Source organism: Anabrus simplex, chromosome 1 (genome assembly GCF_040414725.1).
Source record: "Anabrus simplex isolate iqAnaSimp1 chromosome 1, ASM4041472v1, whole genome shotgun sequence".
Classification (NCBI taxonomy): Eukaryota; Metazoa; Arthropoda; class Insecta; order Orthoptera; family Tettigoniidae; genus Anabrus; species Anabrus simplex.
The window spans coordinates 1,208,063,367-1,208,091,242 of NC_090265.1; the positions used below are offsets into that span (position 1 = coordinate 1,208,063,367).

A 27,876-nucleotide genomic window follows, 5' to 3' on the forward strand; every position below is an offset into this window, starting at 1 on the left:
ACCATTTCAGTGTCTTTGCCTGCCTTACTAATGGGCACACGCAAAAGTATCCTAGGAAGTAATTGTCATTTTCAGGTAAAACAACCAAACCCCATATAAATTAGAACACCACGTGCACCCTCTATCTCAATATAATATTGTGCATCATACACAACCATTAACCCAGCTCAAGGAAGATAGGGTGATCTTCCCTATCCTTCACTTGAGTAATTCTTGTCTGGCACATCCACGTTGTGGGGGTGGGTATCCTCCACATCAGTAGGCCAGTGTGAAGGAGAGCTAAGTTCAGGCAGGGACCCAGTCTCACGGGGTATAAGGTGGAACCCATGCCCAGGGTTACGGGTGAAGACTTTAACAACATCTTAGGCAGAGAAGGAGATCTTTGGAATGGCGAAAATGGTGGATAAAGCAACCCATCCTCTCTGGGGAAAATTAGAAGAGGAAATCACTGCCTTGTGGAGAAGAGAGATCTTCAAAGGCTAAGGGAGTAAGCCCCGAAAGAAAATCCTCAGATGCGTTAGGCTTACCAGGTAAATTTGTACTTGCTTTCAACTATAATACAAGCCTCGGAAGGAAGTTTAAAAATGAAATGGAATTGACAATTCTCTGGCTACAGTTGCACAGTATAATGGTAATCCTGCCAACCATCCTGCCATGCCAACCATCAGGGAAACCATGGGAAAACCATCTTCAGGGTTGCCGACAGTAGAGTTCGAGTCCACTATCTCCCAAATGCAAGCTATAGCTACGTGACCCAAGCCACATGGCCACTCGGTCAGTGGAAATGTTTTTAGTAATAAACTGATGATGGCTGGCAATAAATCTAGCATGACTGTTACAGTGAAGAAGTGGTTAAAAGAAGTGAACTTCTAAATGGACAGACAAGAAACATGTGTACATGTACTTTAAGAAATCGTCGTCTTAATCGGAGAGAGCAAAAGTAAATTTTTAAAAAGCATGAGATCTGACTGTTGAAACTTGTAGAAAGGGAAGTTTGCACACAGTGACATAAATTTGTGCTGAGGTGAAAGAGTCGCTCCCACAGGCGATTACTTCCGTATTCGGGTCCCCTGGAAAGAAAACCACATGAAGAAGCGTGTCACTAATCTCAATGATTTTGAGAAGGATGTTTCGTGTAGTACAATTTTTTTGTATTATGATAAAGGGGAATTTCTTACAGCAAAGAAGCTTACTTTGGAAATGGAGCAAAAATTATTCAGTGTCTGCTATGTATTCACTGCTAAAATCAATCCGGTTTAAGTACAAGAAGACAAATGATGTTCAGAAGTTCTTTATGGAACGTGGAGATATAGTTGCTGCATTAATTAAGTTCTTGAGGGCGGTACATGATTTCAGATTATCAGGAGATGTATATTTTATTTGGATGAAACATGGGTCAATCAGAACCACACGAAAAAATGTATTTGGCAGGAATCATCAGGGAAGGGAGATCTGAAAGTTCCTTCAGGGCAAGGAAGGAGACTTATTGTGTCTCGTGCAAGTTCAGCGAAAACATGTTTCATTAACCTTATGCCATACAGGTTGTGCACAATGATTGGAGCGATTTCAAAAAAATTCCTGTTTGTTTATTACAAAATGATATAGGCAGACAGAAAAACTCACAACGTTTTTTTATGAGCCTACAAGTGCTCGATATGTGTTCCATGAGTGACTCTACACACATCAACTCTATAGTGAAGTTCGTCCCATACCCGACATAGCATGTCACTGTCAATTGGACCAAAGGCATTGATGATGCAGGCCCGCAGTTCTGTTAGATTAGCTGGTAATGGTGGTGTAAAAACTGCATTTTTCACATAACCCCATACAAAGAAGTCACAAGGGGTGAGGTCAGGAGAGCGTGGAGGCCATGACATGAGGGCGTGATCTTCATTCCCGATACAACAGATCCATCTTTCTGGAAGTCTGCTGCTCAGAAAGTCATGAACATCAACATGGAAATGAGGTGGAGCACCATCCTGTTGGTAGATGAAGTTCATGCTATCGGTCTCCAATTGTGGCATGAGCCAATTCTCCAGCATATCCAGGTAGATGTGCCCTGTAATGGATTTTTCAGTGAAGAAGAAGGGACCGTAAACTTTGAATTTCGAGATGGCACAGAAAACATTGGGCTTGGGAGAGTCACGAACATACAGCACACAGGTACGGGGATTTTCGGTCCTCCTAATTCGTACATTGTGCCCGTTAACTTTACCACTCAGAAAAAATGCTGCCTCATCACTGAAGACAAGGTTGTCACAAAATTCATCATCTTTCATACTCTCCTGAAAACTTGTACAAAACTCAAAACGGTTTACTTTATCAGCCGACGACAATGCTTGGAGCAGATGCAAAGGGCGCATCTGCAATCTTTTCCTTATGACTTTCCAAATGGTCAAACGAGGCATGTCCATTTCCCTACTCGCTCGATGAGTTGATTTTCGCGGGCTACGTTCAAAACTGCGTCGCACACGCTCAACTGTTTCTTCAAGCATACTAGGCCGGCCTGTTGATTTTTCCTTGCACAGACATCCTGTGGTTTTGAACTGTTCAGGTACCATCGGGGAATGGAGTTGGTACTGGGTGGATCTTTCCGATACTTTGTTCTAAAGTTTCGTTGCACAGTTGTCACATATTGGCTGGAATGAAAGCATACGCTTTTTCACTGTTAGTCGCCATCTTTGCAACTGTTGGAGTAGAGGACGCATCATGTCTGCCGGATGTTGCAACTGTTGCACTCTCGCAGGCGTTGGGCGAAGCATAATGTATGTAGGACTATTCAAACAAAACTAAACTTTGAGGGATACTTGCCTTACAACATCAAACACCATCACCATATCTCTAATAATATGGCTAGAAATAATTGACAAAACCACTCAAATCATTTGTGCGCACCCTGTACTTTGACGGAATGTTCCGTGCAACAAGTGAAAGGTGCATACATACTGTACTTTGAAGAACACTTTTGTCCGTGCACACGGACTACTTACAGCCGCATATTTACACTTATCGAACCAGCGTGGTTTGTTCTATAAGTATTAAAATGTAACCAACAGATGTCAGGAACTACTTGAACTTCATTTCTCTATCATAAACGGTAACTCGCTCCTGGAACAAGAATAAAACGCACGTCACTGCGTGTAAAATTTGTAAACAAATATGACAGCGGCCTGGAGTGGCACGGATGATGTTATTCATGATTGACTTGAAAATACTGATGTTCATATTCACAGTGAAAGTGTGTGATTATGAAAATAACTTATCTTCAAATTATATTGGTGAAAGTTAATCTGATTCTGTTTACGAAGAGCCAGCACCAGTGGATAATTCAATATCTACACAAGGTGCAACAATGTCAACTGGTAGGAATGTCAGTAATGACTGGGTTTGGAAACTTGAAGCTAATAAACCTACTGATGTTACATGTGAGCCAGTTTGTGAAACTCACTGTGTGGTAAACAGAAGGTTAGGAGATAATCCAATAGAACTTTAAGTGTCCAATGAATTTCTAACCCCATGGTTAACAATAGGAACCAATGCTTATGTCTGTTAATATCTTGCATCTTTGCTAAATTCCCCTCACACTCTTAATAGACTGGCTACTACCCATCAAAAATGGCTCCAACCCAAAAACAATTACAGCCATCCAGGCGATGCAGAGTTGAGCAGCATGGGGACTCTTCAAGGATACCTCATTAGAGTACCTCAAATGAGGTTGCTTTGCGTGTGCCACCTATTTGTTTTGTGTTCAATACATAAGGGGACTTCTCCAAACCATAAATGTATAATGGAATGCAAGAAAAGTTGTTTATATGTGTGTAACATCTGTGTATATAGTCGTCTGCATTTCCTTAAAATAACTGAAAAAATAAATAGTATGTAAGGGCACAAGTTTTTCAAAAAAATTGGTTGGTCAAAGGTTAAGGAGAGTAAGTGGATATTTCATTCAACACCACACTTTCATGATTCAGATTACCATTCGAAAATGAATTCAAAAAGTTATAAAGTGATTTCATAACAGGTTTCTGAATTACGTAGGGGAAGGATCCTTAACGGACAACACAAGTCATCATTCTATAGTGTTGAACAAAATACCCAACACTACATCACTTAAAAAAGATATTCAAGAATGGTTGCAGGAAAGAAATATTGAATTTCACCCCACTGAAACAAAATCTGGATTACTTTTGCGTGTTGCGCCTTTTGAAAGAGCAGGGAAAGTTTACAAACTTGATCAGATAGCAGAAGAGATGGGCCATTATATCATTCGACTACCTCCCTACCACTGTCAGTACAATCCTATTGAATTGATATGGGCTAATGTGAAAGGTGAAGTTCGTAAATGTAATTCTACTTTTTGACTGGCAGACTTTGAAAAATTAATGCGTGATGCAATTGACAGAGTGACAAAGGAAGACTGGATTTCATGTGTTTGGGACACATGACAATAGGAAGAGGAGGATTTCCAAAAAGAACTCATCCAAGAGGAGACTTTGCACCCTTTCATTGTTAATTTGAAGGATGACAGTGACGAGTCAGGTTTAAGTCATATCACGTAGCTGTGGGCTTGCACTGTGGGGGTAGGGGTTTCAAATCCCACTGTCAGCAGCTCCGAAGATTTTTTTTTTCCTTGGATTCCCATTTCCACACCAGGCAGTTGCTGGGGCTGTACCTTAATTACGGCCATGGTCACTTCCTTCCCAATCATTGTTCTTTCCTATCCCGTCATCGCCATCAGACCTATCTGTGCTGGTGTGATGTAAAAAAAGAGAGGAAGAAGATTGAGGAAAATTTATATTGACATGTATAAAAGCTAAAGTAGAGCATTTTTAATGGCAGAATTCAATTATGTTAACTAAATTACCTGTACATCATTATGCTTTTAGGTCTCATAGCTGAGGAATTTTGAATGGTGCTGTCAATTTGTTGATTGGTCTGGTACACAAATTATAGGTCTCCAGTCACCCTAACTCATGATAATCCCATTGCGACTATTACCCTACAGTAATAAATTACAGAGCAATTGTTATTTTCTGATGCATTGGTTCTCCTAATGTTTGTCCTTTTTTTCAGTTTGGGCAATATTTCCTCGACCTGTGGCAGCTGTTTCATCCTAAGTTATCCGAACCATCTATCCCAGTTCATCACAATAAGCAGGCTCTGTTGCTTTTCTGGCATCATGTATGTGTGGACTGCCCAGAAAACGTACAGCTTATTCTTCAGAATGCACATGTTACCAAAAACATTGCTTTCAACTACATCCTGTAAGTAACAAGTGTTGATAATATGATATATGATGTACTAATTTTATTAATATTACAACTGGTACATTGTTATAGTTTTGTTTCTTACAAGGGGATGTTACTGCATGACCATGCACTGCAACCTGTTAGATTTAATGTGCTTTCCCTGTAGAGAGGGTGGAAAACAGTATCGATGCATAACCTACTCCTTCAAATAACACAAAGGGGTCTGATCAAGGCTTAACATCCCCATGTGATGAACAAATCACCATTAAGAGCACCATATGCTTTCACTCTACATGGACACCGCGGAGAGGTTGGGAACTGAACCCAGGCTTCTAGAACACAATCTAGTGATAAGAATTTGTATACCACCACCTCTTCCACCCTGCCAATCAACATTCAGATGGTGAAAATTTCTGCTGCCAATGGGACTCAAACCAGCTAACCACAGCATCAGATCATACAGCCTTAACAACTTAATGATCACTGCCACCAGCTGAGCTTACATTATTACTGTGAAATTGTCGATTGGTAGTACTGGAGCATAGTTCCATTATATGGCCAGAAGATAGCATTTACTTAAATGACTTATTTGATTTGTTTCCTGTTGCTCCTCATGAGGCATAGGGCTTCCGTGAAACAGTTGCATCTGTTCCTACTGTTGGCTAACCTCTTCACTTCACTCCAAGTTTTTCCCACTGTTAGACATTCCTCTTTGATAGTCCTTTTCCAGGTCTTCTTCGGACGTTGTGACTTTCCCCTCTTGGAGAACAATTGAACGAGAAATGCAACTATCCAAGCTAAGGGCGCCAGTCTTTAAGTTTATGACCTAAAAACAAAAATTTATAATAAAGCTTGGGCGGACTCTCATCACAGGGATGGGGTGCTAGTGCACTAATCATTAAGCAGGAGAATTAGAAATCAAAAGGCTAATTAAGGCAGACTGATTAAAATGAACCAAGAAAATAACATTCATTATGCTAAATAAAAATGACGACGGTTTGACGAGAACAGAATTTAAAATAGGAAATGAATTTAACAAAAAAAATTGAATGACTCTACTTCGCGAAAACTTACAATATTTTTTACTCGCTTGCTCACCATGTAGTCTTGTTCTGCTTGTCCTGAGAACGCCTCCGTCCTTGTAGCTGGAAAACTGCCGGTCGTCTTTGAGGTCTTTCCATCGGCCGCCAAGTACCATTCCTGCCTTGCCAAGTGCACCGACCACTAATTGGAAGATGGCTTCGATACTAACACTCCCTGTTATGCTCTATCCCATATATTGGAGATGAGCCCTAAATCATAGTTAGAAAAACCTCCTTGGGTTATGTGGAGAGGATACTCAATTAACAATCCTTCGAACTTTACTGAAAATGTGCACCGAAGTTTCATTTCTATCTAGTTTAATGCTACCTATTGTCTTAGACTGGTACAAACTGGTCTAATACAGAGCTGTTCGTACTTCCTGATGAGAGTGGCTATACACCCATCATTCAGAAATTCCTAAGTACCATGTCGTGGTAACGAAGTAATGAATGTAGAAGTGATAAACTATTACACTAGTCCACTATGGTACAACAACCATAAGACAAGTTATCAGACCTAAAGCGAAATACGAGATAGAAGAATGATGCCAAGAGCTCCAACACGCCCTTAAGTAAGCTTTACTGGCCCTAATTAATGGTCAAAACACGTGGTCCAATCAGGTGACACGTCTCTCCCTACTCCAGATATTAAAGTTGATGGGTCCCAACGATGATATCAACTGTTCTTCTATTAGCCCTTTCTCTCAGTATCCATGGCAACATGACGCTCCTGTGAAAATATGGGCGGTGACTAGTTTGAATTACTCAGCTCTGAACACAGTAGCTGCGGTTACATCGCCTGGACACGTGCCAGCTTTTCCAAGAATTGAGTTCTAAACTTGTTGATTCTTCTTCCTCGATGATTTGGCAAGATAGAGGAAAATCTATTGCAAGTTAAATTTAAACAAATGTCGCAAGAATCTAAATTAATATTAGGATATTCAGCCCCCGTTTACAAGTCGTAGTTACAAAGTAATGAAATGATAGTGACCAAATGATCAAACATGAATTATAATAAAATTACATACGAAAATAAATATCATGACGTCAAATATGCCATTCCTGAATTAATTACACATAATATAATTAACATAATTACACTGTGACGTCTGAAACGTTACATTCGCCCCCATGAGTTCTTAACAAATAGTATATGAGTTGAGAACTCACTCCCACCTTGACCTGAAATACATCTATTACATGCCCATTCCGAGCTACACTATTTTCATACATTTAGAATTTATATTTGACTGTCTACATATCAGTCTTAAACTGCTTACCATTGCGAATGTCTGTTATTTCCTTTCATCTTGAGGTTTAGATACTAAATTCTGCCCAACATGAGCAACATTTCATTTTTTTTTTAAACAAACAAGATTATCTTTGAAAATATAACACAGAATATATACAATTCAGATTACATACTCTCCCGAGTGTCTATTAGTCCTTTTACTCTTCATGTTTCCGACATACTCTGCTAGATAGCAGTAACACGTTCTCTTCCAATCTTTTACATTAAAACCATGGAAAACAAATGATGCAACCAATTTACACCTTAATCACTCTCTCGAATGTTTCAACCTTATCTTGAAGCAGCATGCAATACACTTCACACGAATACACACGCGATTTAAGCTCACGGTAAAATTATTGCAAGTTAGAAATGCACATACGGGAAAATTAATTATTTGCCGTCGTCAGCTTTAATTAGCCTTTGGTAACATCTCAGAAAATGGATAAGATATAAAATTTCATGGCCTCACATACAGAAAACAGACGATCTATCATCACTGAATGAGCGTAAATCTACCGCTACACACAAACACCTCCTTTGTTTACAAAAGCAACCAGGAAATACCACCACCATTGAGAGGTAAACTCCCTCCGCTCGTAGTCTGACATAACAGGTAGCAACTTCCCCGTGTTACTGACCTATATCTCACAATCCGGTTCAGCCACCTCACACAACAGGTATCTCCGTAAACTACTGTTATATGAACCATTCATTACGCTCTCGCATTCAATACACAGACGTATTGATCCATCAGACTTAGGCACAACAGTTAAGGGATTAACGTATTGACTGTTTGATAATTCAATCACACCGTCTGCTAACATAGCTTGAATTTGATCCTCCATGGCTATGGCATATTTGTGTGGTATCGGATACCGCGGTCCGCTGAATGGACTCTTATCCAGCACAGAAAAATAATGCTCGTACAGATGGGTAACACCAGGTTTCTCGGAGAAAATCTCCATGTGTTCACATAACACTTCAAATAACTTGTCCTTCTGGACTTCATTTAACTGATTTCTACCAACGGCTTCTTTCAAGCCACATATTTTATCCTCATTACGCCACAACTGGCACAACTTCAGGCCCTCACTAGCCTCTTCATTAACTTTAGAAACCTCTCTCATTCTCCACACTGTACTAACTTCCGTTTTCCTCTGAAGTTCCTCCTCAAACTTGACCTTGATATCCTCATTATTCCACCTCATATTTAGCATGGCATCATTGTAATCTAATTGAGCCAATTTTAAGGTTAACCAATCAGATCCTAAGATTAGATCAAATATCAAATGCGGAATTACCAAACATATCTGAACGCTAATAAAATTATTAACCCTTTCGCACTCAGCGCGCCGATCTATCGGCGCGAGAGGTTATGGCGAAAACGCTCACGGCGCCGATACATCGGCTCTGTCTTATATACGGATTTTGGTCATTTGCGTAGCTGTTAAATCGTAACAGTTGATCCTGACGGTACCTTAAAGCGATGAATTTGCGTTTAACTCAACAGATATATCCACCAGCCCTACAAAATATTTTTATTTTCGACAAATGAAATCTGTTGACCGTGAATGTTTATGTTGTGGTTATTTGAAGTTGTTATTGCGTGGATCTGTTTTGATTGGCTTATGAATACAACAAGTTGATCTTGCTATGAGTTTTGTTTATAGTTTATTTTGTTTCTTTTGTGTATCGTGTGTTCAATGTACTTCGTAAACTACAATTTTACTCCTTTTCATAACTCCGTTGTTGCACGTGCTTGCGTCATCCTTTTATCGTAATGGCTAGGCCATATTCAAGGCCGAATGAGGCCGATATCCTTGAATTTTCAGATGACATAGACAGTAGTAATGACCTTCTTTTGCCAAAAGTGATTCCCGTTATGTGGGAAATGACACGGTCGTAACTGCTCACCGTGCATCGGACCGCGAGGACCTGATATCGATGACCGTTACATGTACACTGAATAACTTTGTGCAATGCTTCATGAGTGAATTGCAGCACACACATCATATTGATATCAAATTATTCACAATTAAATGTTCTTTCATTCAAGTCTAAGAGTAAAGAAGGAAGACGCAACAATGTCTAATTTTTCTGTCATTGAAAACAATAATTTATTTTTTTAAATTTATTTTCGAAATTTAATAATTTTTTTGGGCTTAACCAATAAAAATACGTCTAAAGTATATTCATTTCTGAAATGCTCATAGTTTTTTGTATTAGTGTGATTAATTTTATTTTAATGTGTGTTAAACTCTTTATGTGTTGAATTTTTGTAATTTGCTTTGGAAAATCACAAAAATTACTCTGAGTGTCTTCGAGCAAACACCTGCATGTAGGCGGAGTGCCAAAGGGTTAATACAGATCGGAACAGCTACTTGTTTACAAATTTGCTTAGACCTCTTACCAACAGCCGTAATGATGAAAGTGAACTTAACAGGCATTTCCTCTAACTGAATACCCTGTTTCACTATTGACTCATACCACTGAGAGCTAATACATGAGATTTGGCTACCGGAATCAATTAGAACTTTAGCCCACGTCCCCCAAACTTTCAATTTAACAACGGGATTGACTACTTCATTACTTGAATCTACATTATTCTGCTCGGGTTCATACAACAAATCGTCTCTAACATCTAGGTCATATGGTAACACTTTCATGACAAGACACTTCGCTACCTTCGTACTAGGCTGGAATTCTGGCCTAAGATTACAGCCCCTAGTTAGTTTAAATGTTCCCTTTGTGTATTGACGTTGGACTCATTAGTACATTGCTCTGGCCCCCGTTGGGAATTCCCTGTCCTATATTCAGGTGCTCCGCTCCTACTGTTATGCTGGGGTCTGAACTGATTGCGAGCTTCGTGATTCTGTGTTCTCCTGTTGTCTCTCATTCCGTTGTGATGACTTAAAGTTCTGAGTATTCTCCGTTCTACTCCTAAAGTTACCTAAAGCATCAAAACTGCCTAGTAGGTTCTCCATCTCCTGAATAGTACCAACTCTTTGCATGCAGGTCGCTTCTCTCACCCTGTCCGGAAAATGTCTCAAAAGTAGTCTAACTACATCAGACCCCTCGGTTATACCATCTAAGTTCTGACAAATCATGACATGGGCTAAGAAATATTCGGTCATAGTGACTCCTTCATGCGGTTTGTACCTCCCAAATACCACCCTTTCTCTCTCCCAAGCTTGTACCGTTTCATTCCAGAATTTCTCTCTAAACTTATTTCTGAATTCTTTCAGGTTCGTCATCGTTTGCCTATATACCATGAACCAGGACCGAGTTTCTCCTACAAAAGCATGGTCAATATTTTCTATAACGTCTTCCCAGTCCATAGACCCTTCCTCTAGACGCTTTTCAAACCGTTTTTTTATCATCTTAAGGAAATCTGCGGGTTCGTTTGTTTCCCATTAAATTTAGGTAGTTCAATTTCCCTAATGTAGCTATTTCCTAGACATTGCCTTCCCGTGAAAACCTGTTTATCCTTTGCCACCTGTTTTAACTGATTTTCTGCTTTCTCCATCTGGCATTCTACATCTTTGTCTCTCCTATCAATTTCGCTCTCCAAATTAACCTGCTTCTCTTTCAGTGTCCTAATTTCAATCTTATTCTCTTCAACTATCGCAAACCTTTCTTCACTTGCCCGTGTCTCATCTTCTATTCTAAGCTTTACTGTGTCAATCTCTTGTTGGACCTGGTCTTTGAATACCCGTATTTCCCCTTTTTGAGTCTCAACTCTCTCATCAATACTAGTGACCTGCCTCATTACTTCCTCCCTAGTAGAGTTACTTTCCTTCCCCATTAATTCCAGGAATTAACTTCTCTGCTCCGCAAACTTTTCTTCTACCTCTTTCCCTTGCCGTTCACATTCACTTTTCTGTTCCTCTAATCGCTTATTAAAATGTTCATTTTTTACCACCAGATCGCGTAACTGCCTACTGTGTTCGTCCATTCTCCGATTCGCTTCCTCCTTATTTTCCCTCATCTCCCTGCTTAATTCAGCTTTAGTTTGCTCTAACTGTTCTTTAAGTTCGTATTTAATATTCTCAATTTTACTGTTAGTTTGTTCTAATTCACTTTTAAGCTCAGATTTAGTTTGCTTTAATTCCTCTTAACATTATTCGCATCATTCCCATTAACTGATCATTATTATTACTTTCATTGTTAGTGTTTACTTCCACTTCGCCTCCCATCCTACTATCATCTGACTCCATACTGACTTCTTTCTGCTTGCCTTTACTCTCCATACTACTTACACTTCTATCTTCAATTTCCTCTACTAGACTACACAACTCTTCCTCTGAACTCAATACGTTATTGCCTTTTATCGCCCGTCCACTGCGCAACATCCTCTCCTCTTTCGTCTGATCAGCCATGACTCTCCCCACAATCAAACACTCCAAATGCAACGTAGATATCTCAATGTTACCCACAATACTAATTCTGCTATCGTTACTGTCATTCCCTGCTCCGTACTTAATGATTTTCTCGCCTCACATTGGAGCGGCATTTATGTGACTTTCCCCTCTTGGAGAACAATTGAACGAGAAATGCAACTATCCAAGCTAAGGGCGCCAGTCTTTAAGTTTATGACCTAAAAACAAAAATTTATAATAAAGCTTGGGCGGACTCTCATCACAGGGATGGGGTGCTAGTGCACTAATCATTAAGCAGGAGAATTAGAAATCAAAAGGCTAATTAAGGCAGACTGATTAAAATGAACCAAGAGAATAACATTCATTATGCTAAATAAAAATGACGACGGTTTGATGAGAACAGAATTTAAAATAGGAAATGAATTTAACAAAAAAAATTGAATGACTCTACTTCGCGAAAACTTGCAATATTTTTTACTCGCTTGCTCACCATGTAGTCTTGTTCTGCTTGTCCTGAGAACGCCTCTGTCCTTGTAGCTGGAAAACTGCTGGTCGTCTTTGAGGTCTTTCCATCGGCCGCCAAGTACCATTCCTGCCTTGCCAAGTGCACTGACAACTAATTGGAAGATGGCTTCGATACTAACACTCCCTGTTATGCTCTATCCCATATATTGGAGATGAGCCCTAAATCATAGTTAGAAAAACCTCCTTGGGTTATGTGGAGAGGATACTCAATTAACAATCCTTCGAACTTTACTGAAAATGTGCACCGAAGTTTCATTTCTATCTAGTTTAATGCTACCTATTGTCTTAGACTGGTACAAACTGGTCTAATACAGAGCTGTTCGTACTTCCTGATGAGAGTGGCTATACACCCATCATTCAGAAATTCCTAAGTACCACGTCGTGGTAACGAAGTAATGAATGTAGAAGTGATAAACTATCACACTAGTCCACTATGGTACAACAACCATAAGACAAGTTATCAGACCTAAAGCGAAATACGAGATAGAAGAATGATGCCAAGAGCTCCAACACGCCCTTAAGAAAGCTTTACTGGCCCTAATTAATGGTCAAAACACGTGGTCCAATCAGGTGACACGTCTCTCCCTACTCCAGATATTAAAGTTGATGGGTCCCAACGATGATATCAACTGTTCTTCTATTAGCCCTTTCTCTCAGTATCCATGGCAACATGACGCTCCTGTGAAAATATGGGCGGTGACTAGTTTGAATTACTCAGCTCTGAACACAGTAGCTGCGGTTACATCGCCTGGACACGTGCCAGCTTTTCCAAGAATTGAGTTCTAAACTTGTTGATTCTTCTTCCTCGATGATTTGGCAAGATAGAGGAAAATCTATTGCAAGTTAAATGAGATCGACCCAGTTACGGTGTTTATGAAAACCAGCCTGTTCCCTTTTAAGGCGCAATTCCACAACATCCTTCACCCGCTCTGAAATGATCCTCGAAAGCACCTTACTTAGTACAGACAACAATTTAATTCCCCTCCAAGTATCACACTTAGCACTTAGTAATATCCCCTTTTTTTGGTATCTTAACAATCAGGCCTTTCTTCCATTCAGCTGGTAGCTTTTCTTTATTCCAGATCCTTTCCAACAAGAGTTGCAATAATTTTGCTGAGGTATCAATATCTGCTTTGAGTATATCTGGTCTGTTTCGATTACAATGCGGTCTTGAAAATTCAATATTCATTGACATGCCCCACAACGGGCGACTTAAACACACTCTACAGTGTGCTAGCAGCAGTGCCAGACCTGTAGCTCAAATCCTTTCAAACAGAACAAAGATGGCCTAGGGCACCATAGCTCAATTGGTAGAGCAACCGACGCGAAATCGGGAGGTTGTGGGTTCGGATCCCACTGGTGTCCGGCTGGCCATTTTTGTTCTGTACTTAACATCTCTTCAACACATACTAGATGTACGTAACACGACCTAATACGTTGAAAGTCTGTTTCGATTACAATGCGGTCGTGAAAATTCAATATTCATTTAGAGATTTCTTTTGAAAAAAGGCATATTTATATTTTTTGCATTTATTTGCTTAGTTCAGTTAATTATTCATCGGGCACACTTAAACCAAAAAAATTATTCACAACACATCTGATTATTTTATGCAATATAACTGGATTATATTTTAAACTCATTTGATAATTTCATTTGATTATTTCAATAATTGGATGGGGGTTATTCAATTATTGAAAGTACTGTATTTAATTATGCCATCACTGATCACAATTCTGTGATCTCCATCGAATGCTTCTCCTGGTATAGCTGTTACGTCCATCAACTGTCTGCGATTTGTCCTTTCCACCAGAAAGTAATTAATTATTGATTTTATTTTTCTGTCACCCCAGCCATATCTTGTAATTTTCCTGCTATTTTTCTTCTGAAACCATGTGTTGCCCACAATCATTCCGGTCCTCTCACAAAACTCAACTACAGTTGAACTTTGTTATAATGACATTGGTTTCAGGGACAACTGTGGTATGGACATATTCCACATAAGAAATGTGTGTTTTTCAGCCTTGCTTAATACGACAAACGTCCATGTGTTTACCTACATAGAACATCATTTTCAACCTCAGTTTGGAATAAAATTTTCTAACAACCAAAGTATTTTATGAAATATGGTAATTTGTTGAAATCTGGCAACCTGGCAAATTCTTTCCTGTCCCCTTTTGTTATGGACCTCAGGAATGTAGGCAAAATCCCCACTGTCCCCTTTTGTTATGGACCTCGGAAATGTAGGCAGAATCCCCATCCCATAGTAACCCTTCTGTATTCTTGCAGTATTAACGGTACTTGCGTACAGTCAGTTTCAACCGGAAGTTTCCTCTAAGTGCATGCATTTTAACGCAGTATGACTACTAAAAAAAAGTTTCAATATTGGAAGAAAAAATGATTCACCAAATTGAGAATGGAATTTAAAAAGCTGACGTGTAATTGGCCTTGTTAATTCCACAGTCCGAATGATTTGGAAGAACAAGGATAAAATATTTGCTGCATTTGAACAGAATGGTTTGAAAATTAAACCATTATGAAAAACTGAAAGGAGCAATGTGGATGAAGCCTAATTAAGTTTTTTGCTCTATTTTTCATTTTCCACCTCACTAGACTGCTATTGCGAATCTCGGTTACTCCGACACTTGTTTATAACGACACACTTTTTCATTTCTCTGGGATGTTGTTATAACAGAGTTCTATTGTAGTTTCTCTCCTTCTTCATTCCTTTTCCCATATCCAAATAATCCAACTACTTCTATCTTTGCTTGCCTTTCGTTTCCCACCTGTGCATTTAAGCACATTCTGTAAACCCTCTTTTAGTGAATTCCACTTTACCGCAAACTCCACGTTTGAGGAGCAGATTTTACATGTTGCCATTGATGCTTTCACGGCCTGTACTTATAGATATGATACTGTATAGGCTTTTGAGCTTATGCCGTATCTAGAAAATAAGGTGAAATTCTTTACGTTTCGCAGAGAACTGCTCTGCGTCCTCAGAAGAAATCTCGACTGTCTATGAGAAAGGCTTCTTAAACAATGACTCTTTAAAATTTAGACATTATAATAGAAGTGGAAATGGTACGTTCATTCACCACCAGATGGCTCCCAGGACATGGCCCAATGCTAGCGTTCGAAGCGGAAGCTGACCGAACCATCAGATACAGTCTAAGCGGTTCAAATAACTTGTGTACGTAACATATGTCATTGACAGGTGTATGACATAGACACAAGCCTGGAATGAAACATCTGGCGACGAGGAACGTACGAATTTGGAAAACACCGAGAGGAAATAACAATAGTGAAAGGACAGGGAAGGGAACTACCTACGTAAATTCTTAATGCCTGGCAACCAGGTATTACTTAATTGATAGCCGGTGTCCCTGTTGAAATTGTTAGGATTTCCACGTATTTCCACAGCTTCCCGTGTAATGGATTTGAAAATGTGCATTTTTGTAGTGAAAATTTGCAAGTGAAATAAATAATCAATAATACTTATCAAATGTTAGAATTGACTTCTAAAGATATCAATGGTTGATATTTCAGCAGTCTCACTACACTGAAAAAACAGGAGATCGACAATGTTGAGGGGAGAAATACTGACCCGCAGCACATGTATCACTTAGAACGAAAATTTGTTGATGTAGTTCGGGCATTAATGAACATTTTTGGTCAGAGTTCTAAGCTGAAATATTATCACATAGCAATTTTTCTAGGTGCAACGACGAGATGATATGAGTCCGCATTGTCAGTACTATATAAAATAACTGTTTAATGGTATTATCTAATTGTACATGTTTCGAGAGCAAGTACATTTTGTTCATCAGCAAAACGTTTCTTGAAGACCTTGTGAAAATCACATGCTACAACATAATATAAACACTATTATTATTATTATTATTATTATTATTATTATTATTATTATTATTATTATTATTATTGTTATTGTTATTGTTATTGTTATTATTATTATTATTATTATTATTATTATTATTATTATTGAATCAAATCAAAATAACTTTATTTACAAATGAGTGTCTACCTTGGTGGCAAATGATACACAAAAATACATTATCAAGCACTAAATATTAAATTAAAAAGAAAGGAAGACGTTTTCCTAAAATACAGTATTATATAATTTACACTAACAATTTTGCTATTCACTACACAGTTCATCTTTAATAAATTTATATTATTTACAAAATTATCTTCTGTACTTACACACATAATCAACTCATATACAATAATTTGAGTTTCTCACCATTCGTCTCCTTGGCTAACAAATTAAATTAAGTCAGTCATGGTAAATTGTGATGCATGGTATAGGTGATTTAGGCAAACTGGAACCACTAGCGATTTTGAAAATTAACGTATTCTTCAAAATAAAGTGAATCAATTAATTCATAACAGCAAGTAAAAATATATTCGAGAGATAACAAACAGGGGAAGTTCAGCACTAGTATGGAAATATTTGCATCAAATGTGTATAGGTCGCAGCCTGATCAAGCAGGCACCCAGTATACCACTTGATGATCTAAATACGAAAGCAGTATACACTAATAATGATACTGCTAATAATAACTATGATAATAATAACTACAGTAGAGTCTCGATTATCCGACCTAAACGGGACCTGGAGTACGTCGGATCACCAAAAATGTCGGATAATACAGAATAACTTTGAAAATGAACTGAAACAAACATGAAGGCTATACTCTAGTACTAAAACAATTACATGTTTTACGATACTCTATTTATTGAATTATCAATTCAATTGTACAGTACATGCAGTATTGAACGAAAACATTCCAGATGTCTTACGAAAAGAAACTTTTCTCCATAGATATTAAGCTGCCTAATGCCGTACAGTTTTTCCACCGATCAAGCCACCCAGCACTGGCAGGAAAATTAGGGTCCCCTTAATTAAACAATAAAGTTCAGTGAATAGTCCTGTACTATCAACATAGATGAACAATGCACGACAGTGACCTTACTGTCCTTCGAAATAGTCCCCTCCCATAACTATACACTGCTGAGATTGGTGATACATATCCTGGAAACTTCACGAGAAGGCTTCCTGTGGGATGGTGTTCAAAAGCCTCGTAACGTTTCGTTGGATGTCAGGAATATCGTCAAATCTCTTTCCTTTCAAAGCGAGTTTGAGTTGCGGGAATAGGAAGAAATCTGGAGGATTGAGATCTGACGAGTACGGGGGATGTTCAGGTTGCACCACCCCCTTTTTTGCCATGAACTGTTTGACGATATTGGCTGTGTGTGGGCGAGCGTTATCATAGACAAAAAAACCATGAACCTTATTGTGCGTACTGGGGTCGTACCCTGCGTAGACGTTTCATGAAACAGGTCAAAATATCAGTGTACCGTACAACATTCAATGTTGTTCCCTCAAGTAGAAATTCCTTGTGGATAATACGTTGACTATCGAAATAGGTGATGAGCATTGTTTTGATGAGTGACTTTTCGGCTCTAACTTTTTTCTGATGAGGGGATCCCGGAGAATGCCATTCCATGCTTTACCATTTCGTTTCAGGGTCGTACCTGAGACACCAGGTTTCATCCTCGGTGACAGTACAGTTCAAGAAATTTGGTGTTGCATCCGCCATTTCGGCAAAATCCTGTGAAGCCTCTAGATGTGCCTGCTTCTGATCGTCAGTCAGGTGATGTGGCACAAGACGAGAACACGTTTTCCTCTTCCCTAACTTCTGGGTATTGATTTGTCGCACGGATTCACAGTTAATCTGCCATTCTTCCACTATCATGCTCATAGTTAATCACCGATCATTTGTGATTAATGTTCTCACCTTCTCAATGTTTTCGTCACTGACACCGGTCGCCAGTCTTCCACTACGGGGGTTGTCAGAAACATTTTCCCGGCCTCCTCGAAAATGGGCGAACCACTCATACACACACTTCAAGGACAGTGCTTGATCTTCATAAACAGGTACTAGCATCGCATGTGTTTCTTTCGGTGTCTTGCCAAGCTTAAAACAAAACTGTACATTGACCTTTTGATCGTTCATGTTCCTGTTCGCAGTTCAGAACCAATGATTATTTGGTATTTTGTGGAAATTCTGGTTGCGTTCTTTAGGTTCATTTGTATAATAAAACTATAATTTTGTCTGTAAATATAAAATTTTTGCCTCATTTTTATCTCCAGGGATAGGATGTTGTTGATGACTAGTCCATCAGATGGGTATATTAAGCCTAGAGCACACCTCTTGGTGCTGTTTAACAGGAGTAGGCTATGTGCTGGCACCGGATTTCACCCTCTCCCTTCCTACTATCATATATAATGTCATTCATTTCATCTTGTTAACTCCTCTGATGATGTTAACATGCAAAGGGCATTGAGTCATAAAAGCTTGCAGCAAAGATACATCTCACTTCATACCTGACCCCACACAGAAACAGGAGAAGGGTTAAACACTCACTTTGTCCTAATATTTATTTGTGTTCCATTTCTTATTTGTGTCTCTCTATACATATATAGAAAATCACTTCTAGGGAAAAAAGACAAGACAGAAAAACGTAGGAAAATAACCATCAATTTTATCAAGGGAAAGTAGATAATAAGGTTCTGAAACAAGAGGAGGCCGTTGATGCTGATAAAATGGGAGATCCAGTTCTGAGGTCAGAATTCCACTGAGCTTTGAGAGACCTAAAGAGGAACAAGGCACCCAGAATTGTTGTCGTACTCTAAGAATTACTGACTACCTTATGAGAAGCCAGCATGACGCAGTTATTCCATTTAGTGTGTGAAATTTATGATACAGGAGGGGTGTCATCGAAGTTGAGACAGGATGTTGTTATACCTATTACCTAGAAGGCAGGTGCTGACAAGTGTAAAAACTGCTTCACCATTAGTTTAGTGTCTAATGCTTGCAATATTTTAACACATACTATTTACAGAATTGGGAGAAAATCAATTTGGCTTCAGGAGAATTGCAGAAATTAAAAGGGTCAAAACTGGTACTAGTATTTTAAATATAAAATATGATTTAACTTCAAACCTTGTATTGATCAGATGGAACACCCCCTCCTTTGAATTATAGATTGACCTAAGGAATCATCAAAATGGATACGAAACTTATATGAGAAATATAGGAACAAGTGAAGCAGTCCTAATGTCACATCTGATCATAGAAGATTAAACAGATCTAGAAAAGGCATTTGATAATGTTGTAATGTTGATTGGACCAAGCTGTTTGAGATTTTGAAGGAGATAGGGATTAGATACTGAGAAAGGAGGATCCATAATCTGTACAAAAATAAATCTGCAGTGATAAGAATTGAAAGCTATGAAAAAGAAGTAGCAAGGCTGCAGTTTGTCCCCTCTCTTTGTCAGTATTTATATAGACCATGCAGTAAAGGGAATCAAAGAGAAATTTTGGAAAGGGAATCACAATGTAAGGAGAGGAAATCAAAACTTTGACATTTACTGATGATATTGTTATTTTATCTAAGACTGCAGTAGATCTGGAGTAATTGCTAGATGGTTGGAAGTCTTGGAGAAGGAGTACAGAATGAAAATAAATAAATCCAAAACAAAAATTTTGGAGTGGAGTCAAACAAAGTCAGTGATGCAGGAAATATTAGATTAGGAAATGAAAGGAAGTAGATGGATATTGTTACTTAGGTGATAGAATTATGATGGCAGAACTAAGGAGGACATGGAACTCAGACCAGCACAAGCACAGGTAAGGAATGCCTTTCTTTAGGAAAAGAAATTTGCTCACTTCAAACAATGATATAGGAATTAGAAAGATGTTTTTGAATACTTTTGTCTGGAGCACGGCATTGTATGACGAAGGAACATGAAAATAACTAGTTTGGAAAGAAAGAGAAAAGAATCTTTTGAAACGTGATATTACTGAAGAATACTAAAGCGAGATAGGTAGATCAAATCATGAATAACGAGATAGTGAAGCGAATTGGTGAAAGGAGAATGATTTGGTGAAATTTGACCAGAAGAAGAGATAGAATTATAGGTCACATCTCAAGACTTGTTCAGTTGGTTTAAGACATAAGTGTAGGCAGTATGAATGGTTAGGAGTAGACCAAGGTATGAATATGACAAACAGATCAGAATAGATGATGTAGTAGTTATTTATAATTGAAAATTTTAGCACAGGATAGGGTAGCATGGAAAGTAGCATCAAATCAGTCTATGGACTGATGACTCAAACAGCATCATCTCCAAATAGGTATACAAAAGTCAAGAGTAGGTTTAGTTCAAATTTTATGGACTGATGACTCGAACATCATCATCTCCAAATAGGTTTACAAAAGTCAAGAGTAGGTTTAGTTCAAATTTTGTCCTTTTGTTTGTTTGTTTGTTTGTTTGTTTGTTTGTTTGTTTGTTTGTTTGTTTGTTTGTTTGTTTGTTTGTTTGTTTGTTTGTTTGTTTGTTTGTTTGTTTGTTATGGCATCACTGGAAAAACAGTTGAACCCAAGTTCTTGAACCTTGGTGTTTAAGTTCAGGGATAGCTGAGTTGTGCACTAGGCTCTACGTTATTTGATTTGTTTAGGCAATAAATTGAGTTAGAAAACAAACTAATTTGCTTAGTAGGAAGTGTCATCTAGCCCTCTTCCACAATGTAGTGAGAGGAACATAAATTTTAGGGGTTTCAATAGACTGTGCCCGTAATGTTTATGCCAATGTCATAGCAAATTTCAGTATACTTGAATAAGTTAACCTATTAGGCCTACTGCCTAAACATCCAATCTCAGTTTATTAGTATATAGTGGTGTAAAATTATAACCAGAAATATCAAATTTCTCTGTGTCAAAAAACTGTGCATAGTAAAAGTTTTGGAAAATATGATTTTCAATCTTTTATTATTCATAAATTTGAACCGTAACATCTATAATAATAATTGTACTCCAGAGGCTTTTGGGCTTATGCCATGTCAAGAAAATAAGGTGAAATTCTTTATGTTTCGCAGAGCTTGCCCAAAAGCCTATGCAGTATTATGTCTATAAGTACGGGTCGTGAAAGCATCAATGGCAACAATAATAGAAATATTCATGAAGTTTGATTTTCATTACGAAGTCCACCGATGGTAAGGATTGGTGACATAGAAATATTGTTCAGTCGTCATGTTAACAATAACTGGTGATGGTGATGGAGGTGGTTGTGATTGTATTTATTATGAAGTATAAACTTCATGTTTATTCTGTATTGACTTGTTAGAATTGACATAATTTTTTCTTTTTTATTGGAAAATAGGTTTTGTTCCACCTGTTCAATACATTACGATTTCAATTCTAATGAAAATATAAAATAGTACATGTTCAGTTTAATGTAGACCTTCCTCAGCTACAAAATATCATACATATGTCATTGTGCATCAACAATCTTCGAAAACCTCACAATAACTGAATAGTCATATAAAAATACACTTGCAATTCTACTGAAACTGTCAAAATTAGAAACTACATCATTGACCCAAATTGGCATGGTCCTTGCTATTGTCTATTTAAAAATGTTCTTGCCAATAAACATAGAATATATAAAGTAAGGTCAATTTGAATAGCAATAAAATTACATGAAAACATGTATATTGTCGGTGTGAACTTTTCGAAAAGTTGATAACATTGAATCACTGTAGATGATTGTCTATTTAAAATATTCTTGATGAAAAACATAGAATGTGTAAAAGTAAAGTCCACTTACGTTATGTGTACAATGTTTTGTAGCTGAGGGAGGTCTATATTAGGGTGGAAAAATACTATTTTCCAACAAAAAGGAATTTTTAAAAACTGTGAATTAAATTTTTTAGCTGAAAAAGAGTACATTCATTATTTCTTGTAAGAGTTTAATTGTCAAAATTTTATACTGTGAGTTTTGCAAGTGCCTTCTGTATCTATTGTGTCAATTAATTTCATGAATGTATTAAGCTACTTACATGTTAAATACTAAACTGCAGTCATATGTAAATAGGGCTGATCATGAAGACCAGGATGTTGTTCTGTTTAACCGTGGTATGCTTCCTGCGTATTATGGATTGTTGAGGTTGTGCTGCCAACACTCCCGCACATTCACAAGACAACTAGCTAGTCATCAAAACCTGCATTGGGCCTTCAAGAATATAACTCCGCATCCAACACAGTACAGTGCAGTGAGTTACTTTCTGCTTTGTCATGTAAAATTAATCAAATGCCACAGTTTCAATTTTTAATTTCTACTTTGTTTGACTTCTTGTATTGGATTAGCAGCAAAAGAAGTTAAAATTGTATTTTTGTGTGTGATGACTTGTGTGCAACATTCTTGTGGCTCAGAGACAGAGGAATGACAATAGTCCTACACTTCTGTCAGAGGCATAACAAATATAATACGGGCCTGCCTGCAGGAAACAAAATTAGGCCCCCTTAAAGAAATTGTACAAAACCTATCAAAAATACATATATTTTGCTATTGGCTTTACGTCGCACTGACACAGGTAGGTCTTATGGCAAATGGGACAGGAAAGAGCTAAGACTGGGAAGGAAGCGGCCGTGGCCTTAATTAAGGTACAGCCCCAGCATTTGCCTGGTGTGAAAATGGGAAACCACGGAAAATCATCTTCAGGGCTGCCGACAGTGGGGTTCGAACCCACTATCTCCTGAATACTGGATACTGGCCGCACTTAATTAACTGTAGCTATCGAGCTCGGTGCAGATACTTTTAATGCAATATACAGTATATCCATTTAATAAACACAAATGATTTACTGTGAAAGTACAAAACTAATTAATTTATTAATACTGGTATATTTTCTTTTGAAAGTTAAATATTTTGTGGGGATTGAAATACAGTATATTTATTTACACTGTATGTTTCTCTCTTTTGTCTTTACATTTTTAAAACTTTACTCGCATTTGATTCAGAAGAAAGTGGACCCTGCAGCTATTTTCTGGTATGCAATGGCATTGACAATTTCAATTATATCCATGGCTGACACCTTCGATGCTGACAAGGCTGAGTTCACAGAGTCTGTCTTGGGTCATCACATTTATTTATAGCTCTTAGTTTTGAAAGTGATTGTTTTACAGAGGAAACAGCAAGAGGAATAATTAGGTCTTAAATTAAATATTTTGGTACTATCTTTCATTGTTTCTTTGATAATAACTTTGCGCAGATATTTGTGAGAGGGCGTGCCGTGCCGCTCATGTTGCGAAAGATGGAGGTCTTGGACTCAACATAATGACAATAATTTGCAGGAAGATGCAGCCATCCAACAAGTACTCTAGATACGCACTGTAAAAACAAACTTTTTCTGTTCATTCTACAAACACATCTCGGTGTCCCCTCCTGTGCAGAGTGACATTCCAGTAAAGTTATTTATTTCTTTATTTATGTTTTCTGGTGAAGTTTGTGGGCCCCTTAAGTCCTGGACCCACCTGCATTGCAGGCCTTGCAGGCTCTAACGTTATGCCACCGACTACTGTTTATGACTATTGCATTTATAACTTTGTATTTAAGCGACTGTTGATTTGTATGCTAACTCATTTTTAACACTGAAACGGGGTTCAGAAAATGTCAGTGGAATTTGACTAGAAATGTAGGGAACAAAGTATTATAATCATTATTTCGAAGCAAAACAAAAGTTGAGGAGAAACTTAAGATTAAATGTCAGATGAGACACTAAATTGGATTACTTCTAGTGTACAAGCTATGTCTTTCCCCCAGATAATACCATTATGATACAGTGATGTTACAGAGCTTAAGTCAGTTCTTAACTATGATCTAATTTTAGAATAAGAAATAAATTCATCTCTCAGATCATTAAAAAGTGTTCTTTTAACTCATTTTTTCCGTTCCTGTACCTACAGTGTGAACTTCTTTCATACTATGCACTTGTGTAATGAAGATTGATAGTATTTTCAAATTGTCAAATAGCAGTGACAGAATACTGACATAATTTATAACCATGTTGCTTGTACTGCCATATGTAAACAGTGGCATAAGAGTATTCTGGAAACGTAAAGACCAAGTTGGGAATACTGAGCAAGTCTGCTACATGGTTCAGACTCTAGCTGTTGGCTTACATTAGGGAAATGATGGGTTCTAACTGCACTATCAACAAACCTAATGATGGTTTTATAGTACCAGTCATAGAACTTTTCTCTTCCAGTCTTGCCAAAAAAAATAAATAACAGAACTATCTTTGTTAGTGTGACAACAGATAAAATAAGTATCAAGAGTGGGCTTTGAAAGCAATGGATTTTGGTCACAGTAGCATTAGTTACTTGCATGTTTACATACCAACACATGGAGGTAATCATGTTGTCTTGAAACCATAAATAAGAAACAATCTTCCGTAAAATATTTTTAAAATCTGTCACATTTGTAGGCCTTGAAAATTCTCTGTCATTTACATTTCTCTTAGAAATTGAATGATAATACAGAAAGAATCATCCATTTAGTGGTCGCAACTCCCTAACCCCCATCTATTAGGAATGAGTTGTCCTTTAATCTTTATGATTTCTTTGGCTGCTAAAATTGTTAGATACAGCAGTAATGTTAAATGTTCCAGGCTGTAGATGAACTGTTCAAATTAATCCAGCTGTTTGTGATGAGATTTCCTGAGAGCACAGAACAAGAAATTCATGAGATAAACACATTTCGCCGCCAAACTTTGCAGCTGTATTTACAGGTAAGATTAATTTTATACCCATAGTAGGATATCATGAGTTTACATTATGATACCAAAATAATTACTGGGAATTCAGGAATTCATCATATGGTGATATTTTGACCTTTATCTTCATTGTTTTCATTATCCTGATACAGCTGAGTCAGGACAAATATGATTTCTCTTCTCTTTATTCCTTTTTATGACTTGTCATTCCTCAGTCTAGGTTCCATAACTTCATACTCTGCTTAACTACTGTAGGTCCATCCATTGTAATTTAGATATTCCTCTCCATCTATTCTTTTTATTTGTAATTCGATAGTTTATTTTGGTATTCTTTTAACATTCAATCATTTAACATGTCCATATCATGTCAATTTCATTTTCCCACTCTGTCTGTTTTCCCCTTTATTTCTTCAAAAGTTTGGACCTCATCCTTTGTTGTGTATAATTAATGTCAAGAAGGATTGTTAATCAGTTTGTATTTCCCCTTAAAGTAATAACGAATACTTTAATAGACCAATACCGGACAGCTTGCTGTTTCCAGTGAGAAAGTCAATAGTGCTGCTACCTACATGGCTTGGTGTGACCAACTCTTCAATAACATGTTGCTATCTGTATGATTCTTGGCCCACTGGTGTGTTGTTTATAATGTATAAGTGTTTGTCACTAAATAATCTTACATTGCAGTTATATTCCAAGGAAAGTGTTATGCACTGAAGAAATTACCCAGCAAGATAATGGCATGGAAACTGATGAGGACCGCAAGTATTTAAAAAAAAAAAAAAGTAATGACCTCGCATCTGTGTTGAGTTTACAGTTTATGCCCCTTATATTAAAAAATCAATCAAATACTCTACTGAAATGTTAGTGGGACATAAAACCAATAACATTTACAAATATGGAACTCTAGTACACTCAAACTTGAGAGTCCACATTATTAAATGGTACTATAAATTTCACAATTGAAAACTTGTGGGCCTGTAGCATAATGGTTATCACAGTAGTCTTGAAACTGAAAATTGAAAGCTACAAGTTTCGAATCTGGTCTTTTTTTTTTCCCCCTGTAAGAAAATATTATTTTTCTTTACGTCCCATTAACTACTTTTACGGTGGTTTTCGGAGACGCCAAGGTACTGGAATTTTGTCCCGCAGGAATTCTTTTATGTGACAGTAAATCTACCTACACGAGGTTGACATATTTGAGCAACTTCAAATACTACCGGACTGAGCCAAATTTGGATCTGAAGGCCAGTGCCTCAACTGTCTGAGCCACTCAGTCCGATGTAAGAAAATTATTTCAGTGTATTATTGGCATAGGCTTGAGCACCAGTCTAACTATTTTACTACGTATGTATGGTAGTTCTTTATGCATCAATTTTTTAAAGAGACTTCAGGAAATTCTGAACAGAGACTTCAGGAAATTCTGAACACTTCTTTCTTGTCAGGAACATCGTAGTTCACTCAGGTAACCCCAATATGTATTATATATACAGATTATGTATTTCTGTCTTCAGAGGTAAAAACAGAAAATTCAAAGTACAGCAAAAGTGAGATAGCAGCGTGAGGTGAGTTCCCTGTAGAGTTCGGGAAGATCAGCTGTACCGGAGAATAATAATAAGAAGACAAAATACTGGACCAAAACTCCTGTTCCTTAATTACAGCTTCTCTTTACCAAAATCTTAATGAGTCATGGATGTCGTTAAGTTATCTGCCCCCTCTGGCGCTTTGGCTGAATGGTTCTCGCTCTTGGCCCTTCTCATTCTTTTGATGATACCTTCATTTTTTGGAGTGTATGACTTCTTCCATTTCCTTTCTGATTAGTGTTAATAGAGGATGGTTAGCCAGTTGTACTTCCTCTTTAAACAATAATCATCACCACAGAGTGGTCAGCGTACTGGCCTTTGGTTCAGAGGGCCCTGGTATGATTCCTGACTGAATCTGAGATTTTAATCGCATCTGTTAATTCCTGTAGATCGGGGGCCACGGGTTTGTGTTCATATTCATATGCATCTTCAAATATATACAACACATCACACGAGAAACAACCACAGAAACATGCAGTAGTGAATATATATCCCTCCACACATGATTGGTGTTAGGAATGACATCCAGTCGCAAAACCAGGCTAAGTCCATACAGAGTGCTGTGCCAGGTAATTGGGAAAAGGCTAGAAAGATGAGGAGAGAATGGTTGTTAAATACAGAGGATGCCGTTTATTGTAATCACAGATAAAGTTATCAACTGTATTATATAATCAATTTTATGAAGTCCCGTACGGACAAACACTGAAACATTAAAAATATTCCGTTTATTGTGATCATGAATTTGGTTTATGTTATCACATTTGTTTTCAAGGATTTCGTTCTTAAGAATGCGAGTAGGGTGCATGCAAAGAAAACGCTCCCAACTTTTAAAAACCTGTTTTTACACTGCGCCTGTCTTGGAAGAAATGAGAAAATATAATGTACAAACTAACGCATGGTGATCAGAAGGATGCTGATTTTGTCGCTGCTGAGAGGTGGGGAGAAGAGGAGTGGCCTAAAATTGCTTCTGAATTCCCTCCCTGAACACACTTACTTAGTCAAAAATGAAAGTGCTAAAGGCTGTAAAACTTCCAAGGAACGATTAACAGTTATGTTGTGCGAGTATGTCTGGTAAAAAGAAAAGACTGTTAGTGATTGGGAAAAGTAAGAAAGTAAGAACCCACTTTG

General features: G+C 37.8%; 1 protein-coding gene and 1 non-coding gene across 2 annotated transcripts in view; both read left to right on the forward strand.

Annotated features, from left to right (window-relative positions):
- Positions 1–27,876, forward strand: part of puf (ubiquitinyl hydrolase 1 puf) — an 870,156-nt gene that overhangs the window by 748,805 nt on the left and 93,475 nt on the right. The window contains exons 41-43 of the mRNA XM_068225443.1: positions 5,074–5,264; positions 22,489–22,666; positions 25,064–25,183. Of these exons, the coding sequence (XP_068081544.1) occupies positions 5,074–5,264; positions 22,489–22,666; positions 25,064–25,183 (489 nt within the window). The remainder of the gene's footprint in view (positions 1–5,073; positions 5,265–22,488; positions 22,667–25,063; positions 25,184–27,876) is intronic.
- On the forward strand, positions 13,822–13,894 carry TRNAS-CGA (transfer RNA serine (anticodon CGA)). Its single transcript has one exon. It is a non-coding gene; the product is annotated as a tRNA-Ser (tRNA).